The sequence below is a fragment of the Oryzias latipes genome, chromosome 18 (genome assembly GCF_053564925.1).
Source record: "Oryzias latipes strain Hd-rR chromosome 18, Olatipes_Hd-rR_3.1".
Lineage (NCBI taxonomy): Eukaryota > Metazoa > Chordata > Actinopteri > Beloniformes > Adrianichthyidae > Oryzias > Oryzias latipes.
In genome coordinates, this window is record NC_136254.1 from 20,486,913 (window position 1) to 20,501,255 (window position 14,343).

The 14,343-nt window shown below is 39.7% G+C and overlaps 1 protein-coding gene across 1 annotated transcript in view; it reads right to left on the reverse strand.

Annotated features, from left to right (window-relative positions):
* The window catches only part of dvl2 (dishevelled segment polarity protein 2), a 32,749-nt gene extending 19,086 nt beyond the window's left edge, over nt 1–13,663 (reverse strand). Inside the window, exons 1-2 of the mRNA XM_023966242.2 lie at nt 13,161–13,663; nt 3,679–3,748 (exon numbers count right to left, since the gene is read on the reverse strand). Of these exons, the coding sequence (XP_023822010.1) occupies nt 3,679–3,748; nt 13,161–13,321 (231 nt within the window). The 5' untranslated portion in view covers nt 13,322–13,663. The remainder of the gene's footprint in view (nt 1–3,678; nt 3,749–13,160) is intronic.
* Nucleotides 13,664–14,343: the final 680 nt, after the last annotated feature.

Below are 14,343 nucleotides of genomic sequence, written 5' to 3' on the forward strand. Positions count from 1 at the left end.
AAGAATTAAAAATAACTGTAAAAAAAAGAAAAAAAAAAAGATCTGAACTATAGCTTCAACTCAGTTATATAATTTAAAAGTTGAATTAAAAAAAATATTTGTAAACATATTCTTTGCTCGCTTTTTAGATAAAATGCAGTTTGGAAACGATAAGCTCAAGACCCACTTATTGCCACTTATGTCACCCACTTATTGCTTTGCAATAAGTGGGTGACATTTCTTTCCAAAATGAAAAGTTAAAGTTTAAAATTTGCCTTATAAGAAACTTTGTTCAAGATTTATCTCATTAGCATCACTCTGGCACCTCTTAATCAAGATTTTTAATCACAATAGAAAAAAACCGTTCTATCTTCTTCCTAACATTATACATATGTCAGAAATAGCGACATCTAAGCAAAAAACAAAACTAAATTCAAAACATTTACCCCCACCGTGGGCAATAAAAAAAACATTGCATTTATATATATACTATGTAGCCACAAGGGGTCTGCACAGAGTTGTGTCAGGAAGAGAATCCAGCCTGTGGGAATCAGTGGAAGCTGAACTGCAGTAGGTGCCCCCTGACAGGAAAGGTGGACAACACGTTGTTAGCTGATTTGACGACGATTTAAGCGCTTTCAAAATGGTGAAAATCTTATAATCTAAGTTTTTCCAGACAGCTTACTTCCTCGTTCACCAAAGTAACAGATGTGACCACTGTTAGACTGCAATGGTACATTAAAAAAATTAGATTTCACTTCATTTTGCACAGCTAGAGCTGTGAAGTGTGGGATTTTTGATTACCGCGGTGATGAACCAGCAGGGGGCGCGGTGTCGCGGTTAACCGCACGCCCCCACTGCCAACACAAAATCTCCCAGTGGCCGTGTCGCAAATGAACACAATTACAACGCAGTATTCTTTATTAAGAAATAACAGTAACAACTAACTATTTAACTAATGAGCTAATCATATAGCTGTTGTAGAATGACTATGTGTATTTGTGTCTGCGCGCTGCGTGTGTAGAAGGAAAGAGCTGATTCTGATTAAACCACTCTGGAGTAGAGCTGTGACGGTCTGGGATTTTGCTCACTCAAGAACCCACGCAGCTTGCAATGGAAATGAATACAACGGAAATCAATAATTAGAACACAGTAAATTTGTCGTATTTCCTCGGCAGACGGAAACTTTTGATGTAGAATGAGAATGTGTATGTGCTGCTGAAACCGCGCGTGTGTGTGTGTAAAAAGAGGGAGCGTGTGCAGCGCAAGAGGGTGCGAGAGCGCGTGCAGAGAGTGAAGGAGAACAGTAATAAAAGGTTTCCCCCAGAAACCCTTGGAGTCTGAACACAGGACTAGCAGAAAAAGGTCAGTCTAAGATTCATAATATTACGACCGGACACAAAAAGAATTATTAATGTCTCCTCGTTGATCAACTTTACGTAGGGACACGTGATGACGGGCGTTCTGGGTGCAAAATTCTGGTCTGTGCCATTGACTGTAGGCTGGGGAAGAGCCAGTGCACACCAGAGATGGCTGCAACACTTACATAGAGCATCTTTAACGTGTTTCTAAAAGGAATGAGACCTCTGTCAATGTTTGGAGAGGATGGATTTAAAGATTAGGATGCTGCACACTGGCTACCACCCAAGGCACTTTTGTAAACTAATGAAGAAAAAAATACTGTAGAATATTTTAATGTTCACTAATTGCAATACAGTAAAACTTATGTTCATAAAAATATGTTTTGCTTGCTAGAATTATGGGAGGTTTAGACAATGATTTAGTTCAGGGATCAGGAACCCTACAGCTTGTGAGACAATGATGTATTTTTTTGTACTAGCATATAGGTTACCTGGAACCTTAAACTTTTTATCTTTTATAAAGGAGAAATTGAAATTCATGAACTAAACATGTAAAATTTCCATTTTGTGAAAACGTGAACCTCCATTGACTGATTACCAGCATTATCACCTTTTGTTAAAAAAACAACAACTGCCCATCACTTTACGTAAACAATAATCCTTGACTAATCAACTACTGTATTAATCGTTATTGACAGCCTAATTCTAATGCATTGCAAAATCTCATTTTTGTATCGACTACTAGGTTATTTCAAGGTTTACAGGATAAGATAAGAAGTCTGAGATATAAAGAAAAACGAACCTGCCTGCCTACTAAACAGATGTTTGTATGGAAACATGTTGAAGTAGGGTTGGGCGACGTCCCTTAAATTGGCAGTTGACGATGTTTGGAGTAAACCATCGGGATGGACGATAATATCGTCGGAGGGTAATTTTTCGTTATTATAATTATTATATAATTATTATTCGTTATTTTACTTTATATATTTTATTTCCCAACTAATGACTCATCCGCGATGATACAGTATAAACTGAGGGAAGTGACTTTAACAAAAAAAAAAAAAAAAAAAATAGAAAAGAAGTAGTTTGCTCCCGTACTGAATTAGTCAAATGGACCGGTGGAGCGCGGACTTACAGCTTTGTGTTTGAGGGGAAGGGAGGACGCTTTGTTACGTGTGCGCTATGTGTGGGAAAGTTAGGACTGCGATCCGTCTCACAGCTCTAGGGGAACGAGCTAGGAGAACCGGGTCTAAAAGTGTGTGTCCGAGCAGAGCTTGGACCGCCAGCACACACAGCAGCTTTGGGGTGGTGTAAGCTTCAAAGCAGAAATGTATCTCAGTCCTTAGAAACCGTTCAAACAATCTCATGGATTTGTGTTTTCAGTCGTGTCCAGACAAAATGAAGGCTGATATTATTCCCACATATTTAAGTGCAGCCAAGTTGCAGATTGCAGAATTTCCCGCATGGATTTTATGTTCCTCCAAAGCTAATGTTGTTAGCCTGTGTTAGCATACTGCTAATCCTGGCTTCGTTTCCGGCTCCGTTCTTCAACAGAAAAAGCACTGGCCACACGGATTAAAATTAAAATGATGAGCCAACAGGCGCTTCATAATAACCGTCACATTAATGTGCGAATGATTTATTCCGACCAAAAGTGTGACCCCATGTGAACGTTTGTTAAATTCTGAAAACATTTTTCTGGGCCCATTTACACGGGTGAATTCTAATCCGACCATTGATCCGATCAAGATATTTTGCACATGTAATCGCGTGTTATGGTGTCGACTCGCAGCGTGGCGGGGGCGTGGCATCACGATGGTGTCTCTCCATCGTGAAGTCAGTCACCCATCACGATGGACGATGGTATCGGCACAACCCTATGCTGAAGTATGGGCGGCAGTGGCTCAGGCGGATGAGCGAGTCGTCCAATGATCGAAGGGTCGGCGGTTCGATCCCAACTCCCCCCCAGCCAACTGTCGTTGTGTCCATGGGCAAGACACTTCACCCTCCTTGCCTCCAGTGTGGCTCCAGTGGTGTGTGAATATGTTTGAATGTCCCGGTGATGGTCAGAGGGGCCGTAGGCGCGAACTGGCAGCCACGCCTCTGTCAGTCTACCCCAGGGCAGCTACATCAGTAGTTACCATCACCAAGTATGAATGAAGAGTGAATGAATAATGGACACATTGTAAAAGCTTTGAGTGACTTGAAAAGCGCAGATAAATCCAATCCATTATTATTATTATTATTATTATTAACAACTAAAAGATACAAGAGAAATTAACGCAGATTCTAGCACTGATTTCCAATTTTAAAAATGACTCGTTTTATTCTTACTTACCCACGACACCACTCTGCCGTTAAAACAAGGCAATTTGGCGCTATCGTCCGATATCTCCTCCTTCACCACTCTGGGAAAAAGAAAGAAAAAGTTCTCATGAGACGTTCAGTCTTAACAAAAATATTGTATTATTGTATTTGGTACGGTATTGTTGAATTGTTTAAGCTTTATTACTAAAACAAAAACAGAACAAGACACAGATGTAGATACTTAAACTGTTTTTAAAACGCAAATGGAATTTAAAACACAATGCAGCTTCAACCTTTTTCTCTGAACTCACAATAAAAGTCAGCATTAGTCATGTTTCCAAAGCTGATGTGACACAGATAAAGTGAATTCCTTTTTAGTTTCCTACATTGGAATGACTTTGCAAACAAAGTAAGTGATGCCTCTTGAGGAACTCCAACACCGCCAATCCTTGAGCACAGAGCTTTAAGGGTTCGTTCGTCTGCATTTCAGATCTGAAAATGCTTTGTTGTGGTTTCCGTTGAAGCTCTAGGATACCGGTGGAGAAGGGGGGGGGGCAGCTTTCTTTACCTCTGACAGTGTTCTGACATGATGGTGCCACTCCAAACAAAGTATGTAATTACAGCTCTGCAGCAGCAGCCTCAGAGCGTCCCATCAAGTGTATCAGCAGGCAGCTAAAAACCCATTCTTTTGAGCAGTGAAGTTACAGTCGCCTCAGGACCCCTGGGCCACAGACCAGTTCCAGCCTGTGAGTCTTTTGTTTCTTACTTTACCTTTATTTAACCAGGATAAAAACTCATTGAGATTTAAAATCTCTTTTGCAATAGCGTCCTGGCCAAGAGGCAGCAGTACAACAATAACACACATTTCTCATTTACACTCACTTCATAAACATAAAATATACAGTCTTAAATAAAGCATTTGCCTTTTGGTAGCTTTGTTTTTGACAGTCGTTTGATAGTTTGATAGTCTTTTGAAACCAGGACACAGAGAAAATCGTACAAAACTAAAATTATTGCCGTTTACTTATTTAATTTTAGAGAAAGCTTTATTTTAAAAAACTACCGGCTTGTCCTCTACATGCATCTATGACTCACTTGACGCATGGCGAGTTGTTCTTCTCCGTCACGTGTCATAAAAACATTTGCTACCTTTTTAAAGCGGCTGTTAAAGCCAGTACGGTAAATTGAAACTCCAAACTAGTGAGGTTCTGAAAACACAAAATGTCTTTAGAAAGTTTATTTGCACAGAAAAGAGTCGAGAAGAAACAGAATAGCCTGCAATGGATAAAAAAGGTAAATCTGCAATAAAAAGGCAAAAACCCTCTTTACTCAAAGTACTGATTTATCACAATGACACCAAGCCCACTCTGCATCATATGCAGCGACCAACTCTTTAATGTGATAAGGACGCTGCTTAAAAAGTTTCAAGCATGGTGGATTCATGTTCGTTATAACTTTAAGAAAATACCAGATTTTGTATAGTTACGTAAGCAATATTGCCCAACGAGGTGTCCATTATCAGCAATGTATGGATGACGTGGAAGAGTTAACCATCCAATGCTAAGTGGAGGACGGTAACTTCTACAAAGTCTATCGTTTTCTGATAATGTACACATCAAAGGGCATTATTCCGCTCATACCAAGGTCACTTACGAAAGAAAGAAATATTAAATCAAATATTAGTAATGCTGTTATTTTTACGTCTGAGTTGTTTTTCCACAAGAAGCAGGTCATTTGATACGCGGTGTGGCGTGATGCCATGGTAACAGCTACTGCGCTTGTAGCGATCCATCTCTGCCACAGCGGAGGCTAAACGTCACATTGAGTGATACAAAGCAGCATTTCAGAGGGACAGCGGTCCTCTTAACGCTTGTTTTTTTTCAGATGATGAAGCAAACATTTGTTTCAAAGCAACAAAGTCCACAGGCAGTTTCCTAAATTGCTTTTATTGTAAGAAATATTTAGTACTAACTCTGATCATGAAATATGTATCAACTAAAAATCAATGTCTTTCATCATTTTATAATAAAATTATTTATAAACACATCATCACTCTGTATCATGCAGCAAGACAGACAAAACACTCTTTAAAATTTATTGCAATGTTGCCATTGATAATAACCTTTGATAGATTTACCAGCATGTCCATCATAGAGCCATTTAAGCGACAGAGACCTTTGTTTCTGTTGTCCCGGTTACCAACTGGTGTTTAGGCCAGCTCAATAATATAGGACATTCAAGCTATGTGACAGAAGCTTCATTTTTAGGTGTCAACTACTTGCATTTTAAAGGACACCACCCTGCAGCCAATTGGAATTCAGCATTCACCCAGATCATTGCTGTTTATCCGCTGCACCTTAACTTTAAAGAGAAACCATGAGCAAAAAATGAATAAAGAAGTACAATTATAATTTTATTCTAAAACTGTTGCCACCGTTAGCTTTGTTCAGGCCGGTCTGTGAAAATATTCTCTGATATTAAACCGGTCTGTAGCCTGAAAAAGATTGGAGACTATCATTTACAGCATAATGTAATAAACTGCTTTTGTTCCTGGTTATTCATCAAGACGTTTTATAATTTCATTTGCTTGTAGAAAAAAAATATGAATCAAAGGAAGTTAATGTCAGAATCTTTTACTTCTCTCCTCTTAACTTGTGTTCCCTGCTTTTCCTCAGCTTTGCGTTGCATTTATGGACGGTGCGTCACGTGAATGTTAACAGATTTTCTTTCAAACGCTGGTTAGTTTTCCAGCCCTGTCAGCTTGTCTGGGTCCTTCTTGTGTGAGAGATTAGGCCCGGCTCCACTGGGCTTCTGTGAGCAGCTGTTGAGCGCTGGGTTTGTGGGCGAGTGTTAGCATGCAGATCGTTTAGCGCACTCGTGGGGATCTGAAGCAGGATGTCTGAGCTTTCTGGGAGTTTTCGTCTGTGTGGTCGCCGACTGTTGGTGAACAAACAAATAATCTAGTTGCGCTTCATTTATTCAGCGTTTTCCCTCCTCGCATAAACGACGTCTAGACAGCATGAGGAGCAGATGCATCAACAACCACCAGAGTTGTCTTCATTCCACAGCCCTCTAAACCAGTGCTTCTCAAATAGTGGGGCGCGCCCCCAGGGGGGGGCACGAAGCGATGCCAGGGGGGGCGCGCGGTGGTGGCGGTTTTAGGCACAGGTTTGTCCGGTGCGCAAATTTAACGTGGGGGCAGCGGTGACAGCGGCTCAGTGCTTGGAAAATAATCTGGTCCACTATTCGGTTCCTATTGTCTGTTCTGTCTGTCCGCGGCTGCGCGAGTGAGAACGAAAGGGGAGGGGTGGTGTGGGCCCTGTCTGCCAGGGGAATCGGGGCACGCGGACCACTGCTACCGCTGCCTGTTGCCCAAGATCACCGCTGCCCTTAGATTCCTAAGCTCATGCTAACAATGTCATTCTTTATGAACTATTGTAGACATTTTGATGACGTGTCTTTATTTTCCATCCATGTTTTCTTTGTCTGCCTGTGGTTTAGTTGGTTTCAGACAGACAGAAAGACAGCAGGTAATGCAGGAAAACAGCTGCACTTTTATGAGATCAGAAATAAACAATCCGTCATTTAGAAAAAAAAAAATCAGCACGTTTTTACCTATTTCTTCAGACTAAAAACGTTAAATATATTGGTGCTGCTGTGTTAATGTTTCAGATCAATTTAGATTTAATATTATTTATTGATTGAATTATTTTTTTCAGCATCAAATGGTTCAGTTGGTCAAAATGTTTCTAGTTTAAATAAGGAATGACAGATTTTTTTTTATTTCAGGTACTTTCAGCTTCTTTTCTGTTTTAGACTAGAACAGGGTTTCTGTGGCTAAATAAAGTTAATATTTGTTGAAAGTGGATTTATTTTGCTTTTTTCTTTTGTTAGTGTTAAAAGATACAATTTTAGGTATACAAATTTTATAGATACTGACCTGATGTATTGTCACCGCGCGAGTGTGTCTGTGTGTGTGTGTGTGTGGGGGGGGGGGGGTTATGGGGGGGGGGGGGTCAGGGGGGGCGCGAAACATTTTCTTTTCCTAGGGGGGGCCTGGCAAAAAATAATTGAGAAGCACTGCTCTAAACAAACTCCGGGGCAGTCAGCTCACACACGCTCCAAAATGCCAGCAAAAATGCACAAACAAGCCTGAAAATATGCTGAGCCCAGTTTGCAGTCAGTAAAACCTTAAGCTCCTCCCAACCCTCCTCCATTCTTCTATTCCCCTGTTACCACTAAATGCCCAGCATTCAACACGGCATTAGCTTCCCAATAATTAATCTCGCTGAAACAGGCCCCAAGCCTCTGAAAGCACATTCACATAGAGGAATATCCAGTAGCTCCAACCCAACACCGCCCTGTTCGGTCCCCGTCTTTCTGCTCTCTGCGGACACAACGAGACCCCCACCAAATGGCCTCCGTCCAGCCCCAGGTTCCCCACACAAACCCCGGCTCCGCCACACATGCAGCGTCAGTCAACAGCTGGCCTCGACCATGGCAAAGGAAAACACACAACGTTAGAGGACTCCCTTTTTAGGGCTGGAGTGGGGGGGGGGGGGGGGGGGGGGTACCGGCTATGACTGGACAGCTGACCCTTTGAAATTTGGTGAAATGATTTAGACATTCAAAGAGGGGGATGCTACCACATATTCTAAGAAAATGTTGCTGTTTTTGTTTATCTTGGGCATTCACAGTCCTAGAAATAAGAGTAGACATCAATTGATGACCCACTCTGATGGATTTTTGGTGTTTTTAATGCGTTCTTGTGGCATTTCTGAGTATTTCTTTATTCAAATCGTTGTGCATCAAGAGCAGATGACAAAAATGCAGTTCTGTAAAAAATAAGCTGGGCGGGTCATGAGCTCCCCGCTCTGAAGACAAACTATGTCCTAGAACACACCACAAGATTTTTTTTATTTTGGCTAAAAACAGTATCATCATAATTAAAAGTCCATCAAAATGATGATGATTGGAGTGGGACTTTGACATCTGAAAACACAGATGTTTGTGGAGTTGTTGCCTATTTACAATAAACAATAAATAGTTATTCTTTTGTTATGGTAAAACTCCCAAGCTTCTCGCATTAAAGCCTTTTGTGTTTGTTGTGACACTGAAGCCTGTTGAGCAGGTTTAGCTAAACTCTCCATTAGCATCTGATGCTAATCCTAGTAAACCGACCGGTTTGGTCTGGGAGAAGATATCTGACTTTTTGTGGTTCATTAATATTAATAATACCTGTGGAAATTTTAATAAACTTTTATGTTTATAAAGTCAATCCACAAAAAAAAAACCTAAACCGTTAGATAAACCCCTTTTTATTGTCAATTGTTCTAAATTCATTAATAATCACTCTCTTCATTAAACTCTGTTGGTTTGGAAAGAATTTGGTCGTTTTAAGAAGTCTGATCTTCGTGTTTTCCTGTTTGTTAAGACAGCATCACAGCTAATGTAATAAAAAAATTAAAGATCTTCGCGCTTAAGATGAACGCAAATCAAAATCTCTCATTTTAATTCAAATCATTATTGACTGTATACATTTAGATAATCACAAATTGAGTCAAAATGATTTCTAATTAAGATAAATACTTATCACTTTCACTCTAGTGATAATAAACATACGGTAATTTGCATGCTTGCTTTCTAATTTACTTCTCTTTAGCACACTCATTTATCAGCTGTACTTAAAGCAGGGCTTTATAAATAGTGGCCTACAGATCAAACGTGACCCAGAAGCAGCTTCTAAGGGATCAGGACCACATATACTAAAAAAAAAGAATTTAAAAAAATTTTGTTTATTCTACCAATGCAGCACATCGGGTAATCTAGCAGAAGTCATCTAGAACCCAGTGAGGTGTTTTTATGCCTGTGTTCTGCATGCCTGCAAAGGTTTGCATGCCTTAAGCAGGAGAACACGGTTCTGCAGAACCCACCACAAACAACAAGATTGAAATTAAAATGTATTAGTCTATAGTGAAAATATTCAGATGCAGTTTTTTTTAGTGCGCTAAACTAAGGCATCCAATATAACAATGTTGTTTAAAAAAAAGACAGTTGCATAGAACAAACAAAAATGCAATTTATATCTAAATTTTATTTTTGTTCAATTAGCTCCCAACGTTTACGAGAACAGATGGACATTGTTTTGTTTATTTATCCCTTGTGCTATCTTCTGGGGTCAAAATGACCCCACCCTTACATTGACGTGTTCTCCCTACCATGACAAAGGTGGATAAAGGTGGAGAGGATTTCATGTAATCCATGGACACCAGTGAAGATCACAAATCATGGTAGAAAAAACGGTTCATGGTCTTGTTGGGCCAAAATGATCAATAAAATCTGCCGTTCTTGCATTGTTTATCCACAAAACAAGTCAGCGTTGTAACTCCAGCTTGTTGGATTAGTGCCAAAAACTCTCAAGGAACCTGTTTTTTAAGGAAAATCCTACACCTGCGTCATATGTCAGGTTAGTTGCATGGGATGAAGCTGAAGTTGGGTTTCTGCGTAACTCTTGATCTATCTTAGATGACCCCACCTTACATTGACGTGTTCTCCCTGCCATGACAAAGGTGGATACAGGTGGAAAGATTTCATGTAATCCATGGACACCAGTGAAGATCACAAATCATTGAAGAAAAAAGGTTCAGGGCACTGTCTAGTGGGTCTAGATGACCCAACTCCCAATGTTAAAGTGCCTAGGGTAGCACAAGGGTCAATAATGGGCCTTGAGTCACCGAAACTTTGAAAGCTTCTTCCAAGATAACCATGTAGATGAGGATCTACAAATGACCATATTTCCATGGATTAATTTGTATATATCTGCTAATTCAGTTATTCTGCATTTGCAGGCATGTAGACAGCCTCAGTTTGTTTATTGTAACATTGACTGTAACAGTTTTGGTCAGAAAAAGAATAAAATTAACCAGGAATAACTGTCTTCCTTGGAAACATAGGGGCTATTTGTGAACTTCTGAGTTTTTTGCCCATTACAACATTGTATTGTCTGTAGCGTCTCATCTTTTAGAAAGCGTTGACATTTTTCAGTGTAAAGAGTGTTTGCACAAACGTGTCATTGCCAACATCCAAGATAAAAGGGTTAAAAAAACTTTAGCTCTGGGTTTGATTGATTCTTTATTCTTTAACCTACGTTTGTCAATACTTGACCATTCTGGTTTAATAAAGGTTTAATTTGAACAACGTCACACTGCATTCTGAGTAGGCCTGCACACAATATACCGCAAATTTATCGTTATCGCGATATCAAGCTGTGCAATATGCATATCGCAAAAGTCATCACAAATCGCAATAAATGGTTACCTTAAATATGCTAAAACAATCTTATGGCAGCTTGAAGCATTTAATGAATCAAATAAATCCCTTTATGCATTTGACCAATCGGATGGACCCTTTTATGTTAGATGTTTGCATCCTACCTCGCCGAGGTTCATTTGGACTATACATTTTAAACTGTTGCAGTGAAATGGGAATGATGCTTTTGGTTGTTTTGCTATTTGTTTATTTACCGCAAATGATATCGTTATCGCAATATTGATCACTCATATCGCATATCGCAAGTTTTCTTCATATCGTTCAGCCCCAATTCTGAGCCAATAAAAAATGAGAGCTACAACAAGTGCAGCATCATTTATGAGAATTTGGAAACAATAATTCTACTGAAAAGTGAGCATATATAAACGAGCCACTTGGATCAAAAATAACGTGTTAAACCAAAAAGGATATTCAATATGTTTGTCTGATTTTAGAAGGTGGAATCAAGAGCCCCTCTCCATGATGGGTTATTTTCTGGAGGGTCTAAAACCAAAAAGATTTGTTGGACCATAAGGCAGATTGAGCAATACAACAGTCATTTCATGTGATATAACTACAATAGCCAGAATGCACAAAGTTGGCCTAATGCATAGAATTGGTCAAGAGGGGGTTGATGGAACCTTTTTCTAGTGAACTGAGTTCTTCTCTCCTACCTGCAATAATCAGACTCTGCAGATAAGTCAAACTTTATTGACAGTAACTCTCAACGTTGTTCAGTTGTAACACAAAATACAGAACACTTTTTCAATCCATTATGTTGAAACACAATACGTATCACTTCACTAGGTAAAATGGACCCATTAACCGTACCATTTTTGGGCCCCTGTTGGTTGTAGGTCCATAGAAAAATGGAACAGATCGGTTTGGGCGGAGCTACTGTTGAAACCTGTCGATTGGCTAAAGGTCGTTACAACAAAAGAAAGCGGCTGTGTTCTGCTCTGCCGACCACAATCTTCTCTCAAACGTCCCACATGCGCCGGTCCAACTTTGAGTGGAAACGCTCACCTGAATCGCTTTCTAAACCGGACCGGATCGCTGAGTGGAAACAAGGCTTTAATGCTCCAGGTGCAGCTTTGTAGTTTACCAAAGTCTCTCTGAAGTATTTGGACAGATTTTTGAGCGCCATTTACCAAAGAAAATCGGTTCCACATCAATTAACACAACCAGAATTCATACATACAATGCACTGTTGATTTTAGGAGCGTCTTATGGTCCCAAAAAAAACAAAAGGTCCTTGTGACTAAAACCCAGGAGTGAAATTGGCTACTAGAAGCTATAGAGGAATGCATACTTCTCTACTACAGAAACATCTTTAATAAGAACTGCCTAACCTGTGATAAATCCATGTTGATTTCAATTCAAAATATCTTAATTAGAGTTTATAAGGCACAATACAATATAAAACAAATTATATATTTTTTTAAATCAAGGTTCTGGTTGAGAGAATAAATATCCTGATGGTCCAACCAAAAGACAAGTACACACATAATAATAATAGAAACCGACTTAAACTAACCATCGTCCATTCCTCTACTACAGACCATGACATGGAAGAGGAAAGACAGTTTTCCTGTCTTCTACCTGAAGGAGAAGCTACATAGAATAGGAGTTGGGGATTGAAAGGATGGAAAGCGGGCTGAAGTGTGAAGGAGAAAGGACAAAACTCTGGCTGCAGTCCCGCAAGAAAGAAAAGAGGAGTTCACTTGAAGGAGAGGGGGGAGAGGAAGAGGAGGAGGATTATTAGGGCTAAGAAAAGCTGCAGGGCCGAGGAATGCCTCTCATTGTAATGGGAGTCTTTTATTCTGAAAATATTCCACAGAATCCAAAGTATTTAAAGAACCGCTATGATCTTCATCACTGCGTGGTTTCTCGTTAGAGGAGAAAAAACAACTCAGTGAGTCGTTTATTCCAACAGTTTTGTAAGGAACAAACTAAATAGACAAAAAAATACACATTTAATGTCATTTAAAACGGTTTTTCCTGCTATTTTGGAGCGTTTTTTTCAGCTACTGACGCACTGAAAACTAGTAGGAAAAAATAAATGTGTATATTATTTTTGCCACACAATTTGAATTATATGAGCCTCTGAATGAACGTTTGGTCGCTTAAATTTTAGTTCCTTTACTTTTAGCGTAATCAATCCTTTCATGTTCAGCGCAGGAAGAAGAAATCTCAGCAGCTCACCCAAAGTCTTGGTCCATAGACTTGAAGAAGAACTTGTAGTTTGGCTTGTTCAACACTTGTTTAAAATCCAACAAAGTGATGTTTTCGGCAGCTATCGGTATCTTCACCAAGTACGGCGTCTCCTCCTCGTCGATGTGATAAATTATCTTGGTTTCCGCCATCTCTGCGGGTTTTTGTTAATTTTTTTTCCTTCCCCACAAACCCGCTAACTTCCGACGGGACACACAGCGGTGAGTGTGAGGCGAGGTAGCGTCAACTTTGGGAGCTAGCAAGGAAGCTAACGAGACGTTGGAGCCCGAAAAGGTTACGTTTTCACATAAAGATCTGGAAGGTTCTGCTCCTCGGCTCTTTCTCCGACTTGAAGGAACGAAACGGCGGGCATTCCCCTCTGCTAGTACCGAGGGCCGAAAAGCGGCGGAGGCGCTGCATTCACACGAGCAAAACTCCCAACAACTTTTCCCTCAACAAAAACATACAGGGGAGGAGGAGGGGTGGGAGGGGGCGGGGGGTCCAACAACTTTTTACCACTTGTTGCGTGTGACGTAAGGACGCACCCCCCTTTCTGCTTTACGTACGGGAGGCCCCTCTACTAAGTCCATTGCCCATTACTTTAATTAAAGACATTTAAATAAAAAAAAATCATAAACCCATTGCAACTAAAACCGAACATTGATTAAAAATTATATTAAAAATTAATAGCGTCATAAACCTTACACACATGTAATTATCTGTTTTAGTTTTGATGGTAAAAAAAGGAAAATATTGTTAAATTATTATTTTTTTCTACTAAATTTTATATACACAAATCCAAAGATGTCCCCAATTTTTGTTGAATTTTTTAAAATTGATTTGATTAACTTTCCAATACTAAATTAAAGTTTGTATCTATCTTAAAGCGTTCCGAGTGTCTTTTAATTGAGGCAGTTTTCACACAAAATCTGAAAACCCACTAGCTTCCAGCCCCTCACACCCTCAACCTAACATTACCGTGTAACAAAAATGCCGAGCACCATAGGTTGGGGGTTTCCATGAAAAACAAAAAAGAAAAACACATTTTTGAATGCAAAAGTAATTTCCAGAAATCAAAATGAAATGTTAGTAAAAAGAAACGATGATGAGACACTGGAAAAGGTTTTGGGACATCGCTGATGGACGATGACGTTTGTCCATCATTTCAGCTGAA